This window comes from Mytilus californianus, unplaced genomic scaffold (assembly GCF_021869535.1).
Source record: "Mytilus californianus isolate M0D057914Y unplaced genomic scaffold, xbMytCali1.0.p SCAF_42, whole genome shotgun sequence".
NCBI classification, from domain to species: Eukaryota; Metazoa; Mollusca; class Bivalvia; order Mytilida; family Mytilidae; genus Mytilus; species Mytilus californianus.
Genome location: NW_026262693.1, coordinates 1,058,913 through 1,071,677, shown reverse-complemented (window position 1 = coordinate 1,071,677; position 12,765 = coordinate 1,058,913). Strand labels below are relative to the sequence as shown.

The 12,765-nt window shown below is 32.7% G+C and overlaps 1 protein-coding gene across 17 annotated transcripts in view; it reads right to left on the bottom strand.

Annotated features, from left to right (window-relative positions):
• LOC127699858 (cytoplasmic dynein 2 intermediate chain 1-like) overlaps nt 1-12,765 on the bottom strand; it is a 75,858-nt gene that overhangs the window by 19,367 nt on the left and 43,726 nt on the right. For all 17 annotated transcript variants that reach the window (XM_052203252.1, XM_052203244.1, XM_052203250.1 and 14 more), the window contains 4 exons: nt 7,035-7,110; nt 5,453-5,561; nt 2,513-2,585; nt 607-638 (listed from right to left, as the gene is read on the bottom strand). In XM_052203252.1, the coding sequence (XP_052059212.1) occupies nt 607-638; nt 2,513-2,585; nt 5,453-5,561; nt 7,035-7,110 (290 nt within the window). The remainder of the gene's footprint in view (nt 1-606; nt 639-2,512; nt 2,586-5,452; nt 5,562-7,034; nt 7,111-12,765) is intronic.

Below are 12,765 nucleotides of genomic sequence, written 5' to 3'. Positions count from 1 at the left end.
TTGAAACACCAAAATAAAACACATGTGTCAGTTTGAAACACCAAAATGAAACGAATAATCGATTAAGTTTTGTAGTTTATATATCATTATGGATAAGCTGGTCAAGGCTGACTTATACACTATTTTCGTTCCTATATTAGATATTGAATAGAATTGCATATCAATATGGATTAGGTAAATTATTAGTTTTAAAAATGATAAGAGCGCACTCTACAATTTCAATAACAAATTTGGCGGAACATAAATAAACCTCACGAAATCAAAATTTTCTCTTATTTCCTGCTTATTGTACTCTATAATCTGCACCTGTCTGGCAGGTTCAATTTTTGAGAATAAAACCGAGGACTATACAAGACTGAATTCGGTAGCTAAAAATTGGGTTAAGCAATAAATGTTCAATAATGAAATTAATGAAGCAATACTTTTGTTGTTGCTTCTTTTAAAATAAGAACAGACTTTGCTTCCTGGGACAAAGAATTTTGACCATTTGAAATAATTCACAGAATCTTCACAAATCAGATTGTTTATCAAAAGATGTCCAAAATTCAGAAATAGTAGATGAAGGGAAAAAGACACAGAGAAATTCCAAGACTTATTTAAACTTACCCTCTTTGGAATCTGATTCTTGTTGTGAATTTCTAAAAAAAAAAAAATATAAAAGACTGTATATATGTGAATTTATTCTTATCAAGAGATAAAACTTATCTTGCTGTATCTATATATCAGTCATGGCTGGCTCTTATCCAGAATGTCTCTGAGGATTATTATTTTGGGTTCATCATGCTCGGACTTTGAATCTTGAATCTGAGTCTTGACATTATAAGTCTTTGATTGTATTTTTAACATTTTCAGGAGGGGGTGTTCATCCTAACACCCTAAAACCCTCTGGCTACATGTGTGCATTGGAATTCAGGGCTTTAAATAAGTTTTGAAGTAGGAGGCTAAAACAAAAAAGTAGGAGTCCACTTAATGTGGATGGCGTTTCCAGCCGCGTCGACGAGCTTTCTCGGCGCATCTACGACAGGGGGTGCGCTCAAGTGCCCCGAATTTTTTTTAAAATGGTGCAAAATCCTGCATTCTGGGAGTCTCCTGGACCCTTATTCAGTCCTCTCAAAACATCATTTTTTAATGAATAATGTAAATGTTTGATTAAAATTTGTAGCATGGTTGAATTTTCTGTAAATTTGATCACATTTATATTTGCATTTGATCCAGACTTTCAACTTACAGCTTGTATTTGAAGTTGTTTGAGAATAGCAATGACATGGTGATAATATAGGGAAAGATCCAAATTCAATCATTTATTCATTAATAAAATTTAATTATATTTCTTGAGTTAATTTGTATTGATTTTCATTTCAGGTAAATAAAGTGTGAACTTCAAAACTGTAAGGTATCACAATTCTTCATCTTATGTTTTACTGCCTAATATTACCAAAACTGTGTGATTTTCCACTGTAGTAAATTATATATAATGAGTGAAATTTGATGTAAATACTTTTTAGGAGTTTTATATGGAATGTAAAATATAAATATTACCAAGATGTTATCATTAACTGTAAATTTGTAATTTGAACAATGATCAATTATGGACATTCACAGACAAGTCAAGGTGGTCATGGTGATCATGATTATGGGTCTGCTTAATTAAAAAAAAAATCAATTGATATTGATTAAGATCTTGTGAACACGTGGGTCAGTGGCTGTACATTGTTATCGGTGTGTTTTTTTTTTTATTTTAACATTGTGAAAATAAACTGTGTTCTTCTTTGAATAAGTTGTATTTCCATTCAATATTTATAAAGCACCTTGTTTTTGTGTTTTCCTTATCCAATGACTGATGTCTCTTTGTTTATGTTTCATTTTCATTCACGCCTTTTAATTACACCAATTGTAGGTCGTTTAAAAAAAACGGTTGTAAATCGACCAATCAGGAATCTCTTTACGAACAGTGTTTGGGTGCCTTCTGCTGGTTTCTAATTTCAGTAGTTTTCGCCTTGCTCTTGTTGACAGCGATCCCAACTGAGGCGTTCGTGACTACTCGGGTCATTTCACGTAGATAGGGAAAGGTTATAAATATAAACCACGCTTTATCGGAAATCCCCCTTTGTTGTGTCTACAGCATAAATTTCCCCTTCAGTCATTTTTATTGATTTTTTAATTTTATTCTTTTGAGCAAAGTAGGCGGCGGATTTCCTTCAAGTAGACGGCGAAAATCACTGCCTACCGCCTTCTATTGAAAGCCCTGGAATTGTCCTGTTAAATCTTACAACAAGATTCTAATTTGACCAATCAAACTAAATGAAATGTTTGTTTTTTCCTGCTATTGGCAAACTTTTCAATTCTTTGATGTTTATTTTTAATATGCTTATTGATTAAAATTTTCAGATATCAAGCTAAGCAAAAGAACCAGTTGTTATAAGCAACAATTTAATCCTGCTAAAGGTAGAAATATGACAATTAGGCAATTAAGATAATTGAAAATTTTTCTACATTGATTTTTGTTACTTACTCATCTACGTAAGTTGTAACAGGGTTTATTGTTGTCACTGGACTGATATGGTTATCTGAATCTGATATACCAGCTGTAAAATAAAAGGGAAATAACTTCATCACATACAAGGGAGATAATTCATAGTAATGATCGTCACTTGACTGATAAAATAAATGGGAAATAACTTAATCACAGACAATGGAGATAATTTTAAGTAATGGCTGTCACTGGAATAATTTGTTTCTCTGAATTTGATGTAAAATGAAAGAAATAACTTCATCCAAGTAAAGGGAGAAAACTCGATAATAATTGTTATTTTATTTGGTTACCTGAAACTGATCATGATATACCATGCTGTATAAAAAATTAAAGGGAAATAGTTCATATGTCAACGTATATTTGTTCCGCCTAACAGAAGTTCCACTGGACACTTTGTTATAAACAATGTCATAATATCTATTCCTGTCGGATCAAATATTCTATACCATTTATTCAGTTACTGTATATACTGTAATATTTATTCCTGTGGAAATAATATTCCAGAATATTTTTTCCTTTTAACTTATATTGTGAAGGAACTTCTATTCCGTGACACATAGCTATTGTTATCACTGGACAGATGTGGTTCTCTGAATCTTATATACCTGCTATTAAATTAAAGAAATAAATTGCTTCACCGAGCGCAGCTGGATATGATCGCAGAGGTCCAACCCTGAACAGTTGGGGCAAAAATGGACGCAATATTCGGCTTGATACAGGTCTGAATTTGGATTGTAATTAAATATTTGACACATAAAAGGTTTCTGACACAGAATAACTGTAGTCAAAGAACTTAGAATTGATTATATGATTTGATTTTATATTCAATTTTTTGCTTTTGTGCAATACACTTTGCTGTTGCGAATTGACCCCCCCCCCCCCCCCCCCCCCCCTCCCCCCACAAAAAAAAAAAAAATTACCCCCCTTTTTTTTGCTTTTGTGCAATACACTTTGCTGTTGTGTATTAACCCCCAACGCTACCCAAATTTGAACTTTATCTGAGTTTTGTGGTAATAAGCATTATGTGTAAGTCTCATAACATTTGGTTGAGGCTAACTTAAGTAGAGAACAGAAACTAAAAATTCAGCAATTTTTCTATTTGTAAACACGCATAACTCTAGAACGGTTGTGTATAATTTTGTAACATTTGGTTGAGACAAACTAAAGTTAGAGAACGGAAACGAAAAATTTAGCAATTTTTATGTTTATAAAGGGACATAACTCAAGAATGGTAAAAGTGTCGCCACCAAATTTCGTACTTAATCTGTACTATGTAGTAATAAGCATGGTGTATAAGTTTCATAACATTTGGTTGAGGCAAACTAAAGTTAGAAAACGGAAACAAAAAATTTGAACTTGATTTTAGTTTTGTGGTAATGAATATTGTGTATAGGTTTCATAATGTTTGGTTGGGGCAAACTTAAGTTACAGAATGGAAACTAAAAATTTTGCAATCTTTCGATTTATAAAGGGGCATAACTCAATAATGGTTAAAGCCACACTTCCCAAATTCAACTTGATCTGTGTTTTATCAGTTGAAGTCAAAATTAAACATTGCAGTGTATAAAGCATTAATTGTAGTTGAATCAACTATAATAATGGACAAAGGAAGATAACTCCAATTTTAAAAATTACTTGATATTTAGAGGAAAATAAAAATTTTGCAATTTTTCCATTTATAAAGGGGCATAACTCTAGAACGGTTAAAGTGACGCTACCAAAATTCAAACTTGATCTGTGTTTTGTGGTAATGAGCATTGTGTATAAGTTTCATAACATTTGGTTGAGGCAAACTCAAGTTAGAGAACAGCAACCAATTTTGGGACGTACGGACAGAAGTACATACAGACGGACAAGGGCAAAACTTAATGCCCCCTCCCCTACGACAGGGCATAAAAAAATATGCAACATTTGCAGATATTTTCACTGGTCTTCCTTTATAAATATGCATATCTTTAAACATAATTTAAAAGGAGTGTAAGGGAGGTAATCAAAACGTTGTATTTGGATTACCTCCCTTACACTGCTTTTAAATTGTCTTAATTGTTCATTAACCATTACTTTATACATAATTTAAAAGCAGTGTAAGGGAGGTAATTCAAATGATGTATTTGAATTACCTCCCTTACACTGCTTTAAAATATGTTTTGCACTAAAGTATTTGTCCATTAACCAGGACACCCTTGTTTTTCCCCCTTTTTTGCCCCTAATTCCTAAACGGTTTGAGCCATAACCCCCCAAAGCAAATCCTTACCAACCCTTTGTGGTATGGAAACTTGTGGTATAATTTCATAGTCATCCATACACCGTTCCACAAGTTATTGTCTGGAAACTAGAAAAATGCTTATTTTTTTTGGCCCCTTTTTGGCCCCTAATTCCTTAACTGTTGGTACCATAACCCCCAAAATCAATCCAAACTTTCCTTTTGTGGTATTGAACCTTATGGTAAAATGTCATAGAGATCCATTCACTTAAACTTAAGTTATTGTGCGAAAACCAATGTGTCTTCGGACGACAACGACGCCAACGTCATACCAATATATGACCGCAAAAGTATAATAACTTCTCTCAAGACAAGGAAGATAATTCATAAATCATACTTTTTATTAACATTAGACTGATGTGGCCTGTTGGAATCGGGTATATCGACTGTAAAATAGCAACAATAACGCAAACAAATACCAGGGGATCACAAATATTTCATTTCCTCAAAGTTTGACAAATTGACAACAATTTGAAACTAGCAGGCTTTCACAAATTAGTCTAATTTGAAATTTTGTTAATTCTAACCCTATGAAGAATTATCAAACAATTGCCACATAAGGAAATTTATACAAGGAGTATTGCCGTATATGAAATGAAGATAAAATGAATGTAATGTTTCTGAAGTATACAAACAAAAAGATTAATACTATTTACCTGTATTATAAGTTGGAAATCTTAGAAGATGTTCTGTTTTATCAAACTCTACAGATCTGTGCAGGGACGGAGGTTCTCTTAGATCCCAGGCACATATAGAACCATCAACCTGATAAAATGAATAGAGTAATATTATTTTGTTTTGTAATGATAAATCTTAAAATCAAATCCACAGTTAATTTGCTTACCCAAGAGGTTTTGTCCCTTCATGGACCAAAATAAATTTTCCAGTTATATACTGAGTACAGATGGAATATTTTAATCAAATAATATGCTGGTAAAAGGTTTTTAGTATTAGGCAAGTGCAGTGTACAGAAATTATCATTATCATAGCATGAGAAAATTAGAGATAAATTAATGCAACATCAGGAAAAGCAGCATATACAAAAATGATATCAGAAATCAAAATGGATTCTCATCCAAACATAACTTGGAGAGTGAAGGATGAGAGTCATCCTAGTAATAGAGCCTCAGGCTCGAGTAGATGTAACAATTGCACTTATTTCCTGTGGAACAACAAGGCATCTCAATTTAAACAGGTCAAAATCCTGACCTATGGTTATAGCTATACCATGCTATAAATACTGGGACGGCTACCTGTGCTAATCATATTATTTTCCAAGCAGCGAGGTGTATAACTCATTTTAATCTGTGATGACTTACAGAATTTTTAGACTTTGCAGATTGTGAATGTTGTTCCAGTATAAAATGTTTTTTAAACATTTTTTATAAACTTGAGATGTTATCCAAGTTGGTTTATAATAAAAACAACATATTTTATCATTGTCCTCTTTTCTGACTGTGTTTAAAAACATGTGTGTACTGTGAGGGTTTGGATGGGGGTCCTTCATTTCTGTATTCTCTAATGTTTCAGGCCATTTTTCTCTATTCTTTATAAATTTTGCCCATTATTCTCTATTCTTTATATCTTAGCATCCTATTTTTCTCTATTCTTTATTTTTTTTTTTGCCTATTTTTCTCTATTCTTTAAATCCTTCGCCCATTATGCTCTATTCTGTAAACCCCATCTAGACCCTCTACTGTAGTGTGAAACAAACAGGTGCTCGTCATTGTTAGCAATCAATTGTGGATCAAACATGTTCACCTTGTAATTATTTTGGTCTTCTCTTTTTTTGTCATAAATTAATTTATATGTGTAGAATATCTTTATTGATTTTTAAGTTAAGTATGAAGGTGTACTCAATATTCCTGCCATTAATTGTACCCACGTACAATTTGTAACAAACTAAGAAATTTGTGCTATTGTTACATCTCCTAGGCTGAAGAGTGTTATTAGTAGAATATGTCTTATTGGCAATAACTAAAACATTTCAATATTTATAGGTTCTGTTTTTACAGATGAATATATCTTTTGTCAAACTCATTAATTTTAAACAATAAATCTGAAAAGATAAGATATTGGGAGAAAATTGACAAAAAAAGGTCTCTAAACACAATACGCTCAGAGTTCTAATGTCAGAGAAAAAGATCAGATAAGTAAAAGAGAGAAAATATGTTCTAAACTCTTAAAGGATATAGTTTTGATTATCTATTACTCATTCATTTAAGATTGTTTACTTACCATTCCTGCAAATGCTATAGAAGTTTTATATGGACCAAAGCAACAACATCTTGGCTGAGATTCACACGCTAAGATCCTAAAATAGAAAATTTACAAAAAATGAATCATCTTTTTTTGTATGAACCAGGACCATGATCAAATATTGTATTTAGATAAATAAGCTGCACTGTCTAAAACTGTTGATTCCTTTATTTTTATGGGTACCAATTTTCGTGGATAGAGGAAAACTGCATTTTTGAGGATATTTGACTTTGTTGGTTTGCCAAAATCTGCACATGATACATTTCTTTTTAAAAACTTTCTACTTTGTTGAAAATATATATTCACACTTTACTTTAACCACGAAATCCGTGAAAATTGGAACACCATAAATAACAATCAATCCACGAAAATTGGAACACCACAAATAACAATCAATCCACGAAAATTGGAACACCACAAATAACAATCAATCCACAGATAATAGGCTGACATCATATCAGATAACATTGAGAATAGAAATGGGGAATATGTCAAAGAGACAACAATCCTACCACAGAGCAGATAACAGCCGAAGGCAAACAATGGGTCTTCAACGCAGCGAGAAAATCCTGCACCCGAAGGTGGTCCTCAGCTGGCCCCTAAATAAAATTGTGTACTAGTTCAGCGAAAATGGACGTCACACTAAACTCCAAAACATATAAATGAACTAAAATTAAAAAACATACAAAGACTAACAAAGACCAGAGGCTCCCGACTTGGGACAGGCGCAAAATGCGGCGGGGTTAAACATGTTTTGTGAGATCTCAACCCAGAGCCTGCACCTTGATAAGGTTCATCCTCAACAGAATTTCTTTAAGGGCTACTTTCATTAAGTGGTAAGAGAATATTATGTAACCCTTGTCGTTCCTTCTGAAATCAATTACCACCTAGGTGGTCTCCTGGCAGCATGTTGGCCTTGAGAGTGGGAGTTCGTGGGTTCGAACCCCAGCCGGGTCAAACCAAATACTTTAAAATTGGTATTTTCTGCTTTTCTTCTAAGCATGCAGCATTAAAGAGTAAGAGCAAAGACTGATTGTCTTGGAATCAGAATAATGTGTCCAGGTAAGGTAACATGTATGCCTGCAAACTGTTAACTTGTGAACCAATTCATTAAAAATCCGGCGCCCAGTGTCGTTCTAGTACAAAGCAGGGTTCCTATTCCTATTACATTAACACTAGAAGATGCCCGCGAAATCGCGGTACAATTGGGCAAGTGTTGAAACAAAGAGTGTGGACACAGTAAGGATTTGGACACGTTTAATGCATTTAATTCTATTTCTTTAAAGAGATGAAAATGAGGAACATAAATGCAAAAGACCCCATTCATCTTGGTTGGAAAATAAAAATATTAAATACCCTAAGAAAAGTGTGGCAAAGTGTGATTTTCAGTAGTTTTTTACCCTTTTAACTCAATAACCGTATGAGCTACCTAAAATCCGTTGACATTACTGAAAGGGATCAAAATGAGTAACACAAAGAAAAAAATCGACTGAGCATGCACGAAACTGTATAAGACACGGACCAATAACGGTCTCCGAATTTGGATATTTTCTCAAAAATTGGCGTTTTCTGTGGAAAAAAGATTGTTTTAAAGACAAATTTAGGAAGTACAAAACACTACATTTATATTGTCATATCACAAATATTTCCGACTTTGTATGGTTTCATAGGAGTTGCGGTTCAATGAAATCGGTCTCTTCCTTTAGTAGTATAGATGTTCTCTTTCTGAATACGCATTTAATTTGATGCTAGATGTTAACAGCCATCCATCTGTCCACCCTTCTAAAATCAAACTGTTGTCCTGGCTTTTTTCTATTATGCCTGAATCTGAAATACTTTTTCAGTGTACTATGATGACTTACAGATCAAGCATGTCAAGTATGGGGTTTTATTCATGAGACAAGCTTTTGGCAGAATAACATGATGGATTTAATTTTCATGAAAACTGACTTGTCATGGTACTTTTTATGCTGACATATCTTGAGCAGATCTTTGGACCATTAGTACCGGTATATAACAAGATCTACTATGAGCTATTGATCACTAATGATCCTGACGCTGTGAGTATTCAGTGAACAAGAAGTTGATGTGTGAGGGATGAGAAAAAATATCACACAAAATAGCAAGCTCAAACGAAAAATGATAAAAAATTTCAGAAGGCTTTGATGGGTGGATAGATGGACAGGAAGAAAGAAAGACAGACAGATGGACAGAGGAAAACCAGTATTCCCCGTCCAATAAACATTCAATTTAGTTTCAGCGATATGACTGACTTGTATATCTTGATGATCAATTTTGCTGTTAACAGTTTCTGTCTATTTATTACAAATTTGAAAAGGTAAAATTGGGCCAAATTCATTAGTTAAGGTGAAAGTAGACCATTGCTATCAGAATGGTTTTTCATTAATAATTTTGTCATAAATTTGTTGGTTTTCTCATTTGAATTATTTTACATTTTGTTATGTTGGGCACTTTTATAACTGACTATTCAGAATGGGTTTTGCTCATTACTGAACTCTGGTGGATTGTTGTCTCTGGCAATAATACCATATCTCATTATTTCTTATTGCTGAACAGCTTACCACAGCAATGACGAAATATTCAAATATCACCAACATTGAAAGAAACAGACTTAACATGCTTAAACACAGTAGTTAACAAAAAGCAATTAAAATATTTAAAATACAGGTCAAATTTACCCAATACATAAGATTAGTAGTGGGGATATATCACAATCATTGATATACTGTATACATATGGGTATATAGGGTAACTTTTGTTCTGTTTCAGGTTGACTTTCAATTCACAGTAATTAAAATCCTTTTAAAAATTATAGAAAAAGAATTATAGTCTTTTGTCTTATGGTTTAATCTGGCCAACAAAAAATATTAAATCAATGCTAAATGTGATGTTAATGTTGCTAACCATCTACTCAAATTAGTATAATCATAATGAAATGTAATATAGCTGATAGATTTCTATAGGCTGGATTGCTATTGAATAAAATAATATTATGCGCATGAATCCTATACAACATATTGTGGTATATATACTATAGGTAAATAATCATATCATATTTAGCATTGAAGCAAATACTGTTGCTTTTCTATATAGACTATTTTTAATCAGGATACCTTTATGATGACCACAGGGAAAAGTTTAGTATTTTATAACACAAGTTCAGAATACGTTTCTGGTAGCGTTACATCAGATGATGAAACTTGTGTATTTTATCATCAAAATGGAACCTCTGATTATTGCACTAGTACATTTAATAGCATATTGACTGACAATATTTCTACTGTACGTAATAGTGACTACATTGTTGTATCAGCAGTGCCATTTGATAAAGTTTTATTGAACAAAATTTGGCAACTGTCATTTTCCTATGTAACTTTATTTTTCTTATTAATGATGTGTTTAAGATTAATATGTACTTTAATCGTACATAAGAAAATACAAACTTCGGGAAACATTATGATAATTGTGTTCATCATCAGCGACATTTGTGTTCTTGCTCCAAAGATATCAATGGCTACTATACTTCTTCCAAGAGAAAAGTGTACAATTACATACTTTGGAGCATACTGCTTAGGAATGTTCAACGCTATTGCACAACTAATAAATTTGTACAGCATAACGTTACTATCTGTTGAGAAATTACTGTATATAAACTATGCTTATCAACATAGCCGTGTATTTTGCAATCTAAGGAGAGTTATAATTTACCAATTAACAGGTTGTATTATACTATCATTCTACTGCTTAACAGTATTTTATATCAAATCTGATATAAATGTACAGCCAGCCTTGTTTGCGATTTCACCTCTTGATCCAAAAAATATGAGAATAGAACTCATCAGTGTTAGCATGATCTTAACTATTATCATTATTGGAAGCATGGTAAAAATATTTCAATATGTCATGAAACAAAATACAATAGCGCCTGGAGAACATTGGACAATAGCCAACATGAGGAACAAGTATTTTTTGAAATCTCTGCCGTCGAAAGCCAAAAGTATTATTTTTCCAGCTACATGGATGTGCTTTGAACCACATATGGTATTCTTTTATCGAAATCATGTTACAAATTTATCAGAAGTTATCCAGAAAATTATTTTAGTGCTGGCCTTAGCTGCACGATTTATCCACCCTCTGTTTCTAATAGGTGGCAACAAACCATTAAAAGACAGAATTCTAAATAGGTCAAATCATACTCCATCTTGGCTGCTAGATATAAAAAAGGAAAACAGATCACGAAAGAAAATGCAATCTTCACAAGCTGGGAGCAGATTTCAAGATTTAAGCAAACCTATTGATTATATTTCAAACATTGGAGAAGAAGGTACAATCACTACTACTGTATAAATCATGCATGTGTAATCACTAAACTCTTCATTCATAAGGATTACACAAGGTATAAAGGCAATTTTTTCACCATTTTTATTTTTAAATATCTAATGTAGGCTGGTGACTTAATTTTTTTTTTTATCCAATTCTTTCAAATTGTTTGTTAAAAAAAAAACCAGTCACAAATAAAAAAAAAAAAGGTACATAATTTCAATGTCCCCTGCCTGCTATATATACAGATATAATTTCAAATAACTTTTTCATTTATATTCTATAAGGAATGTAGGCTTGAGATCACTTCAAATGCAATTTTTACTATAAATTCTATTTACAAAGGGCATAAATGTAAATACTGATTATTGACCTTTCTGAAATTAAAGAACCTTAGTGAGCGCGCTCACATACCCCATGTCCCCACATTGTCACTGGAAAAATAAAATAACTGTAAGAAAAAAAAATTGTATAAGAAAAAAAAATTGAATCATAATTTCCTGTCGATATGCACATCTACATAGTATGTCCTTATTATCTACAAAGTTTCATGAAATTCTGTTGTGTGGTTTCAGAGGAGTTGCGATGACAAACTGTTGCAGAGGTATATTGAAGCAAATAAGTTCAAAGGGGCGTAACTCCTAGAAAAAAAATTGAATCATAATTTCCTGTCGATATGCACATCTACCTAGTATGTCCTTATTATCTACAAAGTTTCATGAAATTCTATTGTGTGGTTTCAGAGGAGTTGCAATGACAAACTGTTGCAGAGGTATATTGAAGCAAATAAGTTCAAAGGGGCATAACTCCTAGAAAAAAAATTGAATCGTAATTTCCTGTGGATATGCACATTTACGTAGTATGTCCTTATTATCTGAAAAGGTTTCATGAAATTCTGTTGTGTGGTTTGAGAGGAGTTGCGATGACAAAAGTTTGCAGTAGTATATTGGGCAAATAAGTTCAAAGGGGTGTAACTCCTGGAAAAAAAATTGAATCGTAATTTCCTGTCGATATGCACATTTAAGTAGTATGTCCTTATTATCTACAAAGTTTCATGAAATTTTGTTGTGTGGTTTCAGAGGAGTTGAGATGACAAACTGTTGCAGTAGTACATTAAAGTAAATAAGTTCAAAGGGGCGTAACTCCTAGAAAAAAAAATTGAATCGTAATTTCCTGTCGATATGCAAATCTACATAGTATGTCCTTATTATCTGAAAAGGTTTCATGAAATTCTATTGTGTGGTTTTAGAGGAGTTGCGATGACAAACTGTTGCAGTAGAATATTGGGCAAATAAGTTCAAAGGGGCGTAACTCCTGGAAAAAAATTGAATCGTAATTTCCTGTCGATATGCACAACTACATAGTATGT